Raw genomic sequence first — 16,267 nt, forward strand, 5'->3', positions numbered from 1 at the left:
CCAACAACTCCAGAGGACATGCAGGACTGTATCCTGCTTGCTTGTAATTCTCTTTAGCAGGCAACAGCAGTAAATAATTCTTTCATTCAATGAGTGCACCAGTGTATCGGTGTCCTGGGCCACCACTTTGAGCACCTCTGAATGTTCTACCATTGGGTAATGGTACAGGAGAGTCAAAGTCAATTTTGTGTTAAGTTTTTACTTGGTTTTCATTTGTTTTCTGACAACTCCAGCAAGTGGATGAGTTTGTGATCCCGGTCTCAAAGTCAATGTTGTGTTATATAATTAATAACGTCGTGTTTCAGTGAATGGTACACCATGATACATTTTTGAATAGGTCTTTATGGGAGGAAATGAATTACCGAATAAAAAATACAGGGTGGCATTTAAAAAAGTCATATCGCTGTTCATATCTTTGTATAAAACAAAGCTACAACGAAGGAAATCATGCTGATTGATATCCCCCTGATGGCTAGAGAACATTTGCTTGAAACATTTTGTAATTTGCATCTGGACAAACAGTAATTTAAGTGGTCAAGGTAAAAGGGGCACCCTGTATATATATATATATTTTCATTTTTACAGACCATTATTAAGTTACACACTCATCTTCAGAAACTGTGTATTTTATTTGTACGTCCTCTTTCGTAACTGTTTGGGGATGTGCTGTAAACCACATAAAATTATTACAAACATCTCCACAAACATGTTCGAAAAATTACACAAGAGTCTTCATGGAATTCTATTTTCAGCAAATTCTTTTTGCAATAAAAACTGTGGTGCTTCCAAAAATTCCCATCAATAATGAAAATACACATTATGAAGATAAAGGAACATGATAAATTGTGCTAAAAACAGAAATAGGTCTGTAGGACGTCAATTTTAATATGTAGAATGGTTTTCATTAATTTGCTTCACTGATAGCATTAAACATGATGCCAGCTGGAACCTACATAGCTGTGAAGTGAAGGAGCCATCTAGTGTTATCCAGCCCATGTCGCCTGCACCAATCATCTGGCTGAAATGAAAATAACTTACTAATTCAGGACAAGAATGCCTTCTGCTGACGATACAATGAACTAATTACAATCTCTTTTACCAGATTTTTATAACAGTAATTTCTTAAAATGTACCCTCAAAAAAATTAAAACAGAACATTTTTTAAACACTGTTTTTAATAGTTGTATTAAATTTGAACAAAAGTCTGAGAGCAATAGAATTACTATCAAACCATGGAAAATTGGTTATGAGTATAACTTTTAAAATATATGTATCCTTTAAATTCTGACACAGTTAGTTACTTTATTTCTGGACTATGTAACTTATTCAGTAATTAACAGCTGACATGCTTGCAGGCACGAAATGTTAAGTACATTTGGTTTTAAGTAGTAAGACAAGATTCCATTACAATGGTTATTATTTTTCATTTTCTTTCCATTAGTTCTGAAGATGACCACTTACAATAGAAAATAGCCAAATCTGGAAACATGAGAGTAATTGGGCATGGCAATAATTTTTTTTTAACATTCGTCAGTCACAAAATTTTCCTTTGACAATATGCCAATTCTACCAACAATGTCTGTCTATTGCAATAAATGCTTCACACAAGCCCTTTCGTACTGGACTGCAAATCTTGTTTCTTTGTACCTTTCAGGGAAAACCTCAAAAGCTCTACGCCAAAGTGCAACCAAAATGTGAACAATTTGAAAGCTCTTAATTCCAGTAAACAATGATTGTTAACTGCCTTTCACCAGTCAACCAAACTGTATACCTGGGCAAAACTCATACGCTACAGCTACAGTACGACTTTCATTTGTTAATAATTAACCTGCACTGGCTGTTTGCTATTAAGAGCCAGGCTCTGCCTTCCATCAGGAAAAAAGAAAACAGACTTAGATATATGGTCTTAAACAGATGACAGCTGGGGTTCAATTTTGCCATTGAGGTCACTAGAGACTGAGCACAAACCTAGACTGAACAGGGTTTTTCTGAAAAGGAACCATCTTGGCATTTGCCTTAGGCAATTTAGCGAAACTACAAAAACCTTGGTCAGATAGGATTTCAACCCCACACCTTCCAAATGGGAGTTCAGTGCCTTAAACTTTGTAACACCTGGCTTGGTGGGTCACAGCCGAACAGGACAAAGAAAATAAGTAGCTGTTGAAAACTTACATATCTTTTGTCACTGTTATTCCTGCACTATTATCTAGAGCAGAATATTGTACGTATTATGTATGTACTGAACTGCCCTTGGATTGTTTCACAATTGACAGCGCCCTTATTTGTGACAACTTTGATTGAACAGACTGCTGAAATTCTGACTCAATAATTGCGGCAGAAGAAGGAGAACCTTTTGCCGCAGATCCTGATGCAGGTGTAGGGACAAGGAGAGTAAAGAGTCGTGTAGCCTCCCCATAGTAATCCAGCTGAGCTAATACAAGGGCTTGCAATGAAGGCTGCAAATAGTCGATACGGCGTGAATAAAACTGAGTAACATCTGACAAAAGTGATTTGTGACACACTATAAGTTCCTCTGCAGCTGTCTCGGCAGTCTTTCTCTCACGTTCTAATTTAACAACATTGCTAGCAGTTCGTTCACGTTCTTCAAGGCGGCGCACTTTTGCAGCAGCATTCTTCCATTCTTGTACCAACTGTTCACGGCGATGAAATGTGGCATCAATGTCACTGAAGAAACTTCCGTACTTTTTTAATGGGTCCAAGAACCCCTGTTGACATATTTTAGATAATTCTGGAACATTTTCTACACCCTGTAAAAAATATAAGAGACAATTCAGAGACAAAGTAAAAGCCTTTTCTTGCAATAAAACAACAACTTAATACAAAGCTGCAAATAAAACTTCTTGCTTGCTCCACAACAAGCATACACTTCACTATAACATCAGTAGTTTTCAGTTCTCGTCCCTGATGTGTTACTTAACAGTTTCTCCACTATGTGCTTTGTGCAACATGCAAGAGCTAAATGCTAAATACTTTGGTTGCATTGTGTCACACTACTCTTCCACTGGCTTCACTTTTGTTTTGTGATTATTTGAAGAAACAAATGGCTGTATGCAAATAGAGTATATTTGCACCAAGCCTCTGTATAATATAGATGCTCAAGATATTGCCTATATGGGGAATATTTTGAAACAAGGAGTAACAATGTGCAACACCATAGACCTTATACATTTTTCTCGATTCTTGCAAGGAGAGGTCCCCAATGGGGAGATCGATTTTTTGAAATTGTCTATGTGGTGATGTCGGTTAAAATCCCAGATATCGCATGCTGCAGCCATTAACCCTGGTGGGCCCTCGTCTGCGAGTAACTGAAGAAAGCAAAATTCAGAATTTTGTGTGACACTCAATAAAGTTAAAAAAATTGTATTGTTTAGTCTGGTTGAGGAGGTATTGAACATAATTGGGGAGAAGAGGAGTTTGTGGCACAACTTGACTAGAAGAAGGGATCGGTTGGTAGGACATGTTCTAAGGCATCAAGGGATCACCAATTTAGTATTGGAGGGCAGCGTGGAGGGTAAAACTCATAGAGGGAGACCAAGAGATGAATACACTAAGCAGATTCAGAAGGATGTAGGCTGCAATAGGTACTGGGAGATGAAGAAGCTTGCACAGGATAGAGTGGCATGGAGAGCTGCATCAAACCAGTCTCAGGACTGAAGACCACAACAACAACAGTCTGGTTGCATGGTGTAACAGATAGGGTAGTAGCTTCACATGCAAGATGTTGTCGGTTTGAATCTCATCAGAAGGATATATCTTTTTTTATTTCTAAATCATTATCGAAATTACTTCAATCATCATTTTTATTTAATTAATTGGTTTGAAAGTAAGGGAGATTTTTAGAATCAAGGAAGGATATATTTTCTTGAGCGACATGTATATGAAAAAACTTAATCAGACTTTCTGTGTACTTGAGGAAGGGTTGCTTATCACAGCAGGCATAAAAACTTCAATGATATCTGCTACTAAAGTTGGGTCCCCCCCCAAAATCTATGGTGTCAAGTGAGAAAAGGTTCGTATAAAGCCCCATCCAGGAAGGGGAAATGTTGAGGTTTTGGAAAAAAGAAACATACTGTCTTAGACTTGATTCGAACTCATTATGAAATCACAAGCAAACAATGTGAATGTTTTCAGTGTTAAACATGGGGAGTCAGTTCTCACAAAATTATAATGAAATTTTACAATGTTCAACTATGTGGCTTTCTAAATAACATATAGAAAAAGAGGAAACAATGAAAAAAGCTATCCAATAATAAGAACTAAGTCATAGAAGTACAGTGGTGTGTGTATTTGCTATTAAATAATGTCGTGTGTCTAGGGCCTCTTGTCGGGTAGACCGTTCGCCAAGTGCAAGTCTTTCGATTTGACGCCACTTTGGCGACTTGCACATTGATGGGATGAAATGATGATGATTAGGACAACACAACACCCAGTCCCTGAGTGGAGAAAATCTCCATCCCAGCTGGGAATCGAACCTGGCCCCTTAGGATTGACATTCTGTCGCGCTGACCACTCAGCTACCAGAGGCGGACATTTGCCAGTTGTGTGGAATAATTGCATTAAGATGACTCATTGTCAAAGCATGACAGTACAGCTGATACATGCTATCATGTTTGAATACGCATATGACCAAACGACTGTGAATGTAGCAGCCCTATTGGTTGTTGTATCAAATGCGGACTGTCCAACATGTCTACAAGTAATGCTCTGTCACTCACATTCATGTAACACAATGAATACTAGTGACTGTGGAAAGATCCTAACTGACATGTATCAGAGATGAGTGTCATGCCTTTCCAATGAAAGTAAGTTTCAAAATAGGAATTGATGTTGTCTGTGAATGCAAGTCCACCTCAGCCAGTTTCACAATGAACAGTACAAAGGGAATTGCATGCAATGTATATTTGGATACAGGTACCTCACAAAAGGTCAGTCCTCACAGCGGCAAAAGCAGCATGTCTTCAACGGGCCAGACAACACAGATCCTGGACAGCAGCTAACTGCTGATGTGTAATGTAATCTGAAGAGTCATGATTTTGCCTCTTTTCAATTGATGTATGGCACTGAGGGCAGTTCAATTATCCTGCAATGTGTGGAGGAAGTAGTGTAGGCTGCAGGTTGTTCTGTTATGATTTGGGAAATATTCGTGTACCATGACTTGGGACTACTCATTCACATAATTGTGAACATGAATCAGAATGTTCATTTCAATATTCTCAGTGACTAAGTGGTGCCATTCCTTTTAAATCTTTATAATTGGTATGGTGCGCACACTCCAGCCTTCCAAAATGCTACAGCCGTTTTCAGAGGGCAGCTTGCATACCCTCCTGGTTTGACTAACATGCAGGTATCCTACAGCACCTCAACAGGACTGCTAAATTACCCAATCTTAATCACACAGTGGATGAGATTGACAATCAGCATCCCCACAACTTGGTAACTCTACAGGATGGACATGCCACATCTGAAGAAACTTGTGCGATTATCAAGCCAAGAGGCAACGTCACATTGGTATTAGCGTTATCTCTCCTGTTGGTTGTGAAAATGGAGCCTGCATCCATAAGCATGGCTTAAAACGAGCACTCTACCATCCAACCTTGCTATCCTCACATTGCCTAAAGCACCAAATTCTTCTCTCACTGCAAATTTAATTTGCCTTGGCCTCATGCCTGATCACAGTAATGGTTGCCAAGAACGATTCAAATCAAGCACAAGAAGAGACAACAAAATTCTACTAAAATGTGTCAACCACAAGCTCAATGAAACATAAATGTTTTTCATAGATTCACTGGGAACCATTTAAATGAACGCTCACTCTTTCAATAAATTAGAAAACAATGAAATGAGTGGCAAAAGTGCTATTACCGTAACGAAACTGTTAAGGTACCAGCAGTCAGCCCTCAGTCAGTAAGGAAGAACAAAACATAGGAAATCATGGAACACAGATCAATATAGAAACAAATGGAGGAGAACAAGAAAAATTCTTTCGAGTTATGGTACCTGGCAGTAGAATATTTAAGATTATCTTAGCGGCAGCATAAATGCCTCAGTGGTTCGAATGCAATCATAATTACAAGTTCCTGTCATAATTCTAATGTATCAATTGTCACAACTAGCTAGCAACAAGCCTGTAAGTGGTTCTGCTCGACAAAACTTCTCAAATCCTGAGGTATTAGTCACACAGGTAAGCTGCAGCAACATGGTGCCTAAGCTGTAGGCTCACGTGGCCTGGAGGCTGACTGTATGAACTGCAGAAGATGTGTGTTACCTACAGAAGACCAACACGCAAACTGAGAGTGATCTATGGTTTTGGGTGGCACCAAAAGAATACAGCTGACTGTCCAGAGAGCTGTTACATTTTAGAGCAAACCTATCCAGGTTTATTTCTCATAACTTTGGGAAGGTTGCTCACAAGCAAAACTCCCTATCACAGCCCCCTCAGATTTAGTGGTAAGTTGGCTGATTGGATAGCCTGTCAAAAACTGAACTGAGATCAAGTATGAAAACTGGAAGAAGGTGTACGGAACTGTGGAAAAAAGAAGAAAAATAGTAACAGTGAATGGTCCAAATTTAATATGTGCTATTTCGAGGAACATGAATGTCTGCTGTGCCCAGGTTATGTGGTCAAGATGTTGGACCAAAATGGCAAAGATCTGGGTTCAAATCTCACTCGTTCCTTCCCCCCCCCCCCCCCCCCCCCCCTCCCCCCATGAACTTTCCATCCAGACACTGACATGTCTGGTCTGTTCAATGTATTCATGTATTCATATTAGTGTATGTGCCATGGCGTTTGCAACAGTGACTTGTAACAAAGGGATCTCCAGATGCACATACCTAATATTTGTTCTATGCAGGTATCACATGTTATGTCTCTTGTGTTCCATCTTGGAAGTCTTAACTCCTGATTTCCTTTGTTGTAACATAGTTCACACCTACTTATTTTTTGTTTTCATTTATGTGAGAGGCATATGCAGCATCCTCCCTTCTGTCACTATTCAACTCATTTACTTACGATGGTAATAATGTATATACTTACCATACGAGTCATATTCTGTGGTGACACATAGGTCACAAAATAAGCTTTCAGGGAACAAGGCCTTTGTAGAAAATAGACAACAGACATTGAGTATAGTAATGCATTACAAATTTTTTTGACAAAGGCCTTGTTGGCCGAAAGCTTATTTTGTTGTGCCTATCTGCGCCTCAGCATCTCGGCTATGTGGTGAATAGCGACTACCCTTTTCATAATATTGTTACATCTCATCCTCGATTAACCATTGTTTGCTATGCTTTAATTACATTAATTATTTATCAAATTCCAGCACCCCAGACAGTATGTCATCATAGCCTGACTAATGTTTTGTTGGGTGTACTAATGTGGATTATTAAACCTATAGGAACTAGGTCCACTGAAAACTTCACAGCCTTGGCAGCAGTGAAGCTGAAGAACCTCAAAATATTAACTATTCCTGCATAACAGACCCGCTTTCTAAACTCTTATTTAATATATCAATGTGTTGGCTTAATTCACATACAATCAGTCCAAATAACTTTCGCAAAAATGGATATTTCACCTTTTTTATCACTGCAATAATGTGCGAACAAACTAGAAGCTTCATACTCTGATGCACCAAAGCTCCACACTTGGTAATTAATCAACCATTTGCATTACACAAGAATTGCTGTGTGACTTTTATTACACATAAATAATTTTATCAATGTGATACATATGGATTCACACAACTACTAACAAAGTTCTTATACACAGGTGTTTGCTTGTTACGGTTATATGGACATGAACTATTGTGTCAACTTATGACATTCAGAAACTTCATATTATGTAACATTTCTTTTATTGTTAATTGGAATAAACTAAGATCAGAAAAGTGAACTGATATTTAAAACTTTTCCAGCGTACAGACAGTTCTCTGATACTTCAGGTGAACTGCTGTAAGTTGGTAACTTCCTTCCATGCATGATATTTTGGTGCAGGGCCTTCTGTCCATCCACAGTTCCACTGTCTCAAACAAATCTGAGCTATAAACCATAAAATATTTTATGGTTCCCATGAACTGACCCAATGTATCATGAAAAATCTGTGTCAGAACAAAACTGTTCCCCCCCCCCCCCCCCCCTCTCTCTCTCTCTCTCTCTTTAACAATTAGAAAACTGTTTGCGTTCCACAATTATTTCACATTTTGCTCTATTTTGTGATGCTTGTGCAGTTTACCTTTTCATGCTATCCCTACGTAATAAACCTCACAGCTCGTGCAATTTCCTGTGTTTGTATGTATAAGGTCAATACCACAAAATGCGAGAGCAATTTTTTTAAACTTTTTCCATTCAATATAATACGCCCATAACAAGCCAAGATTAAAATTGTGGTGTAACATTACAAGGAAGTACTTATCAGAAACCAGTAAAAAACCAAATTGAGCACTACATAACTGAGAGATATATAAGATATCTTTTCGTTTTTTAAACAATGGAAACTCCATGTAGGAATATCAACAATATAGGAAAACACAGATGGCTACTTTCTGTAAAAAATACACGTCAAGTTGCTGACAGGCACTGGTTCCTTCATCAGAAAACCAACCTTTCAGTAGAAGAAAGACCAGCCACACACAACCTCAAAACAAATCCTGACTTACATCCTACCTGTGGACAAAGGTTCCACCATTGTTGTTATGAATCGAAATGACTACATAGCATAAGGCCTCCGCCAATTATCCGACTTCTCCACCAAATAAACTCTGCCAGAGTGATCCCATCCCAGAAGTCAACACAAACTACAATCTCCGCTTAAAGCATTAGGCCCTTCCCAGAACATCTCCCCTGAATCTATTTCCCTTCTCGCCCCTATGGCCGGTATTACACTATCAAATTTCTTTGTCCAATATCTTTGTCAAAGATATTTGATAGTGTAATAGGGACTTTGTCAAATGTCGTCCAATATTTGATCAAATCTAGGGCCTCGCTGTATATTTGATCAAAGAAACTGCTTGTCTTCTGCTCACTGCAATGTGACATGTTACCACATGGAGCGCTAGCAGCGCTCTGTCGTCTGTTCTGTTTTTATAACCATTGCCGGTAAATACAATTGGTGTGTGCCGACAACTACAAAATTAATAGAGCTGAAGCTGATGAGGCGCTTTACAACGTGAGGCACCCTGAATACAAAAATAGATTAAGAAGATTGGAGACCTAACCTGACCTGACCTAACCTAACATAACCCTCTCCTGTAGCAAGGAATCGGAGTGTTATAGTGAGCCTGTATTCTGAAGATGTAGCAGTTCTTAAGTGAATATTGTGCTTTGTGATATGAGGATACACTTCATTGAGCACATACAGAAATGTATGCTCATCCATTCTTAAGTAATTGATGTACGACTTGACATCTTCCACTGTAAGCTCACGTAACAAGTTTTGTTGAATGCTTTTATCGTGTCGTCGTAAAACCCACGGCTTCACCCAGATTAGATTAGTTTTTCGTTCCATAGATCCGTGCTGAGGAGATCCTCGTGGATGTGGAACATGTCGATTTTTTTTAAGCTGAAATAACAATACTAATAGTATGAATAAATACAATACATCATTTGTTTCTATTAAAAATTTCGCCAATGGAGTAGAAGGAGTTGGCCAGTAGTAAGCCTTTCAGGCTCCTTTTAAACTGATCTTTATTTCTAACTAAATTTTTTGTTTCCTGGCAAGTTATTGAAGATGAGTGTTCCTGAGTAGTGGACCCCTTTTTGAACTAAAGCAAGTGCTTTTAAGTCCTTGTGCAGATCATTTTTGTTCCTGGTATTGTATGTATGAACTGAGTTGTTTGTTGGAAAAAGAGATATATTATTTATGACAAATTTCATTAAGAAGTAAATATACTGAGAGGCAGTAGTTAGTATACCCAGTTCTTTGAAGAGGTTTCTGCAGGAGGTCCGTGAATTTACTCCACAAATAATACGTGTTACACGCTTTTGGACCTTGAAAACTTTTGTTTGACTTCAAGATTTACCCCCAAAATATTATCCCATATGACATTATGGAATGAAAGTATGCAAGCTTTTTCATTTTTATGTTGCCTATGTCTGCTAACACTCGAATTGCAAATACAGATTTGTTAAGGCCTTTCTGCAGTTCTGTGGTGTGCTCCTCCCAACTGAATTTATTATCAAGTTGTAATCCCAGGACTTTTAAGACTGTCAACCTCGTATGTATGGTTCCATTTTTTCCCCCCACTTCTTTTCCGCATGTGCACACAATGCAATTGGAGTACGTAGAACTGCTGCGGTTAATAACAAGTTGTTGTCAGCCATCTTGAACTTTGACGAAAAATTTGATGACAGTGTAATACCCCTTCTAGCGCTCCGTCAAAGATCTTTGTCAAATATATTGGACGGAATATTGGATCACATCTTTGATCAAATCTTTGACAAAGAAATTTGATAGTGTAATACCGGCCTATGACACCCTGCACACCCATCTTCTACATGCTCCCTAAAATCCCCAGACCCAACAATTCTGGATGCTCCATTGTGGCTGGTTATTGTGCCCCCACTGGAAGAATTTTGGCCCTCAGGGACCACTACCTCCAACGAACTGCCCGTAATCTAGCCTCCCATGTCAAAGACACCAACGACTTCCCCCACTGACTCTCCACCATCCTCACCCCTTTCCTTCCCTATACACCAACATCCCTTATGCCCATGGTCTTCCCGCTACTGAAAACTACCTTTCCCAATGTCCTTCAGAGTCCAAACCCACTACCTCATCCCTCATACACCTTACTAACTTTATCCTAACCCACAACAACTTCTCATTTGAAGGGAAGGCATATAAATAAATCCATGGCACAGCCATGGGCACCCACATGGTACCCTCCTATGCCAACCTTTTTAAGGGTCCCTAGAGGAGACCATTCTAGCCTCCCATAACACCAAACCCGTAGTCTGGTTCAGGTTCACTGATGATATCTTCATGCTTTGGACTCACGGTTAAGACACCCAATCTCCGTTCCTTCACACCCTCATTCCTTCTCTCCCATCCACTGCAAGTGGTCCTCCTCAACCCATTGTGCCACCTTCCTACACGTTGACCTTCTCCTCTCTGATGGTTTCATCTGTACCTCTGTCCACCTTAAACCCACCAACCACCAACAGAACCTGCATTTTGACAGCTGTCATCCCTTTCAAACCAAAAAATCCCTCCCGTACAGCCTGGCCTGCAAGGGATAGCATATCTGCAGTGACGAAACTCCCTTGCTCAGTATGTTGAGGGTCTTACCAATGCCTTCACAGACAGGCACTATCTCCCAGACCTAGTCCACAAACAGATATTCCATGTCATTTCACCTCATACCCCCAGGAAGAAACCACAAGGAAGTGACCCCTTTATCACCCAGTATCGACCCGGACTGGGTTGGGGGTTGTTTGGGGGAAGAGACCAAACTGCAAGGTCATCTGTCTCATCGGATTAGGGAAGGACAGGGAAGGAAGCCAGCCATGCATTTTCAAAGGAACCATCTCGGCATTTGCCTGGAGCGATTTAGCGAAATCACGGAAAACCTAAATCAGGATGGCTGGACGCGGGATTGAACCGGCGTCCTTCCGAATGCGACCTGCAGTGGCACAACTGAACCACATCCTTCAGCAGGGCTTTGATTACCTATCATCTTGCCCTGATCTGAGGAAGATCCTACCCAAGATACTTCCCACCCGTCCTAAAGTGGTGTTCCATCACTCACCCGACCTCCACAACATCCTAATCCATCCCTATGCCACTTCCAATCCCAACCCGTTGCCACAAGGATCATATCCCTGTGAGACCGAGGTGAAAAACCTGCCCAGTCCACTGATCCAGCACTTCCTATCCCAGTCCTATCACAGATTTATCCTACCCCAACAGGAGCCAGGCTACCTGCAAAAGCAGCCATCTCATTTACTGGCCCTGTTGCAATCATTGCACAGATTTTTATATTGGTATGACTACTAACCAGCTGTCCACCAGGATGAACGGACACTCCAAACTGTGGCCAAGAGCAAAGTAGACCACCCTTTGGCACAACATGCAGAGGAACATAGCACATTTGATTTCAGTGGCTGCTTCACTACTCAAGTGATCTGGATCCTACCTTCCACCACCAGATTTTCTGAACTGTGCAGATGGGAGTTATCCTTACAACACATACTACACTCTCGTAACTATCCCGGCCTCAACCTATGGTAACATAATGTCCCCTCACCCTCCACCCAACAGTTTCCACCCCTTCTGTCCTATCATCTCCTCCCCATTCTCATCTCCAACCTTGTGTATTTGCAGCTCTCTGTCAACATATCCACCCGTTTTTCCCTGCACCTCTCCTTTTTTGCACCTTTTTTTCCCCACCTCCCTGGCCCACAACCTCCTGACACTGCACAGGTTGGCGGTCTACTTCCTACATACTCCACAAGACAGCATTTTTCTCTCTCCCCCCACCCATACACTACCATCCCTTCCCCTTCCCCACCCCCTCCAGATTGCTGCATGCATCCCACATGATGTTGTACTCCCGCTAAAGATGCTGGAGTTGGTGGTTGTGCATGCATGAGGTGTGCTTTTGTGTGTGTGTGTGTTTTACAGGCGAAGGCTGTGGCTGAAAGCTATGTGAGTGTCTTTTAATTGTGCCTGTCTGTAACTTTTCATTCTTTATGTTTCTTCACATATTCTCTGCTCTGATGATATGGTTTGGCATGATTTAAGTGCACAGTTAAAATCATATTTTATGTGCGCAATTAAAATAAGAGTAACAACAAAGAACAAAAATAAAATTACATGAAATGTATTCGTAGTTGTGGATACTGACAGCCACCAACTGTATAATGGAATGACGACAATGAAAATTTGTGCCAGACCGTGACCCGAACCCAGATTTCCTGCCTTATATGAGTGTCTGCCTTCAACTCATTGCACTGTACTTCTTAACAGGCACTGCAATATAATATTTATCTGTCAATACCATGCAGCAACTTTCAATTAAAATGTCCTCCACTGTAGGGGAATTACGTAATATGTAGTGCAGGTTGTGATGCACGAATGACGACATATGGACATGTGGGTCTGGCCATGGGTCATGTACAGATAGCCAAAGCGGTTAAGAAGATCATTCGAATAAAGCAGGTCTGAGACCAGATTCAGCATAAATTCTCATTGTTGTCATTCCATTATACAGCTAACGGCTGCCCATGTTCGCAACCGTGAATTATTTGCAACTGTGACTACGTTTCATGTATTTCATAACGACTGTAGTCATGCAGTGCCTGTTCCTTTGGAATTGCATGTATGTCCAAAGGAACACTGCATCATACTTCTTAACAACACAGCACTGCAATATCATAAACGTAAAACTGATTACTTCAATAGGTATCTGGTGTTGTATATATCTATGTTCATGGGACTGTTATCATTTGACACCTTTCCTTGTGAAAATGTACACTGAAATTGTATGTGTGCACAGTACTGACATGATTACGGGGAAAGATAGATGCTTCCTATTGACAATTAAACAAACCTTTGGGAAAAAAAAGAAACAGCTTTACGAATACTAAGAACCATGTGGTGTGATGTATCAACAAAAACAGAAAATCTGGAAGGTGGGAGGAATATAGGGAAGGGCAATAAAGGGAAATCAACTTGAGAGCAACAGTATAGACAGAAAGAGCAAACAAATAAATATGAAATGGGAGATATGATACTGCAAGAAGAATTTGAGAGCGCACAATGGCCTAACTTGAAACAAAGCCCTTAGAGAAGATGAAATTCTCTCAGAATTAATGTGATCCTCAGAAGAGCCAGTCATGAAAAGACTATTTCACCTGGTTTGCAAGTTACAGTGTTACAATTACTGAGCTATACGAAATAAAATCATCATAACTTCTGAACGGTTTGCATTAGGACATTTAAACTGCACAGCTGGCCATGCAGCATGATGGGAGTTAGTATGAGCACGCACATGCACCTTGTTGTTGTCGACTATTTGCACGTCAAAATAATTGAGTGTCTAGTGCCTGTGAAGGCCTACTGTGCAAGCAATAACAGCCCAACTGCAGCTCAAAGGAAGCTTGTGACCAAGTTAAAGCTGAAGACAACCAGTCCAAGTGTGCTAAATATCAATAATTTGATTTGCAAGTTTGAGAAAACGGGTAGTGTTTGTGAGGACAGTGTTGGGAATGTCTACTGGAATGGGCCTTGATTGGCCGCCATATTCTCCAGATCTGAACACATGCTACTCCTTTTTGGGGGCTGTAATAAAGACGAAGTGTACAGCAATAACACCAAAACCATTTCCAAGCTAAAAAGAGCCATTCTGGAGCTCATCAACAGCATCGATATTCAGACACTTCAGCAGGTCATGAAGAATTTTGCTGTTTGTCAGCGCCACAACATCACCAGTGATGACAGGCACATCAAACATGTCATAACCCAATTCTGAATATTTGTAGCGACATTTGCATTTGACTAATGTGTGTGCATGGCGTAGTTCATAACTCATTTACATTTTTTTCATATAGTTCAATAACTGTCACCCTGTATATGAGATAGGCAAAATATCCTGCAGGGAAGTGAGAAGGTGGGGGAATTGGAGGAACAAACCTAAGCATGAATACGGTAAACAGTTCCAAGAGATGTAGATTATAGTAATTATTCAGAGATGAAGATACTTGCACATGATAGGCTACTGTAGATAGCTGCATCAACAAAGTCTTTGAGCTGGAAACCAGAACAATAACATAGTGCCATAGTCTGAAAAGATTATTTGCATCCTTGAGACAGGCATGATTAGATGTAATACATAGACCTATGTCTGATGATTTGTATAGTCATCCAACTGTGAATGTGCAGAAACATTAAGCAATTGAAAACGGAACACACAAGTTATGTCTGCATTTGCTGAATTAGTTTTATTAGTATTTATAAAAAAATTACCTTAACAGTAACAGTATGGTAATCATCAACAATTGTGCGAAATCTTTCATTTTGATGAGACAGTTGACTTGAGCTCAAATCAGCACTAATTTTCTGTTCCGCTTTGCTGAGAGCTCCAGCAATTTCCAAATATTTTTTCATCTCTTTCTGCAATCTTCTTGTGATCTCTTCCAAACTGTAACAAAAGAAAGACCATTAAAATCTCATACAAACCTCTCACTGAAGACTTTTTTTAATGTAAATCTGCTTGTCTATCTGGGTACATAGAAGTCACAAAGCACACAAAGTCATGAAGCACACAACTGCACCAGGTGTCAGTGTGACAAATGGAGCAATGGTGACTCAATGCACTTCTATGTGCAATGTTAAATACAGAAATTTCTGAGGTTCATTATACTAAACTACTATGCTTACACAAGATCATCAAAACAACAAACACTGGGTTAAAAATAGTTTTCTTCACTGATAGCCCCTGTACGGTAGTAGCAGACATCCTGAGAAATTAATCAACAGATTCTGAAACAACGGGAATTAGTAATCCAGGTGCATAACTGAGAAGTTGATTTTTTTAAAAGAAAAAGCAATAAAAAATGTAAAACCTCTTTAAAATGGCAGTAAGTGTACCATAATTTTTGCACAATCAGCCTTCCACAGAGAAGATTTAATTGAAAAATTGAAAAAAAAATAAAAACAGCTTTAAATAACAGACAGAAAATTTTAGGACACATTTCCTGCATAGAAATGCAAAGGGAAAGCAAGCAATGAGTCAGGAAGTATTGTAGTAGATTATGGATACACATAACAGAAATACAGTGACAAGGATCAGCATAAATCATAAAATCATCTGCAGGTGGAACAGCATAGCAGCAACAATAAATGGATCAATAACAAAAGGGGCCAAAACATCAAGAGTGAAGAAACAGTAAAGAGAAATTTGGAAAGTGAATTAAAGTTAATGGAGAAAAAATTTTAAGTTTGATGTTTGCAGTAACAACGTAATTCTGTCAGAGACAGTAAAGGAATAGCACCTGAATGGCTTGGATACTGTTTTGAAAAAGAGATTATAAGGCGAGAGTCAATAAAAGTATAACAAGTGTTATAGAAAGTAGCTGAATCAGATAAAGTGATGTTGAGGAAATTAGATTAGGAAATGAGATACCAAAATTAGTAGATGAGTTTTTCTGTTTAGGCAACACTGACGACAGCCAACGTAGGGTAGATACAGATGCGGACTGGCAATAGCAAGAAAAACATACCTGAAAAAGAGAAAATTGTTAACATTGAATA

General features: G+C 39.7%; 1 protein-coding gene across 1 annotated transcript in view; it reads right to left on the reverse strand.

The window, feature by feature from the left end:
* Positions 1–1,192: 1,192 nt before the first annotated feature.
* Positions 1,193–16,267, reverse strand: part of LOC126473394 (bridging integrator 3-like) — a 63,717-nt gene continuing 48,642 nt past the window's right edge. Inside the window, exons 3-4 of the mRNA XM_050100403.1 lie at positions 14,981–15,155; positions 1,193–2,768 (exon numbers count right to left, since the gene is read on the reverse strand). Coding sequence (XP_049956360.1) covers positions 2,229–2,768; positions 14,981–15,155 — 715 coding nt within the window. The 3' untranslated portion in view covers positions 1,193–2,228. The remainder of the gene's footprint in view (positions 2,769–14,980; positions 15,156–16,267) is intronic.

The sequence above is a fragment of the Schistocerca serialis genome, chromosome 4, assembly GCF_023864345.2.
Source record: "Schistocerca serialis cubense isolate TAMUIC-IGC-003099 chromosome 4, iqSchSeri2.2, whole genome shotgun sequence".
Lineage (NCBI taxonomy): Eukaryota > Metazoa > Arthropoda > Insecta > Orthoptera > Acrididae > Schistocerca > Schistocerca serialis.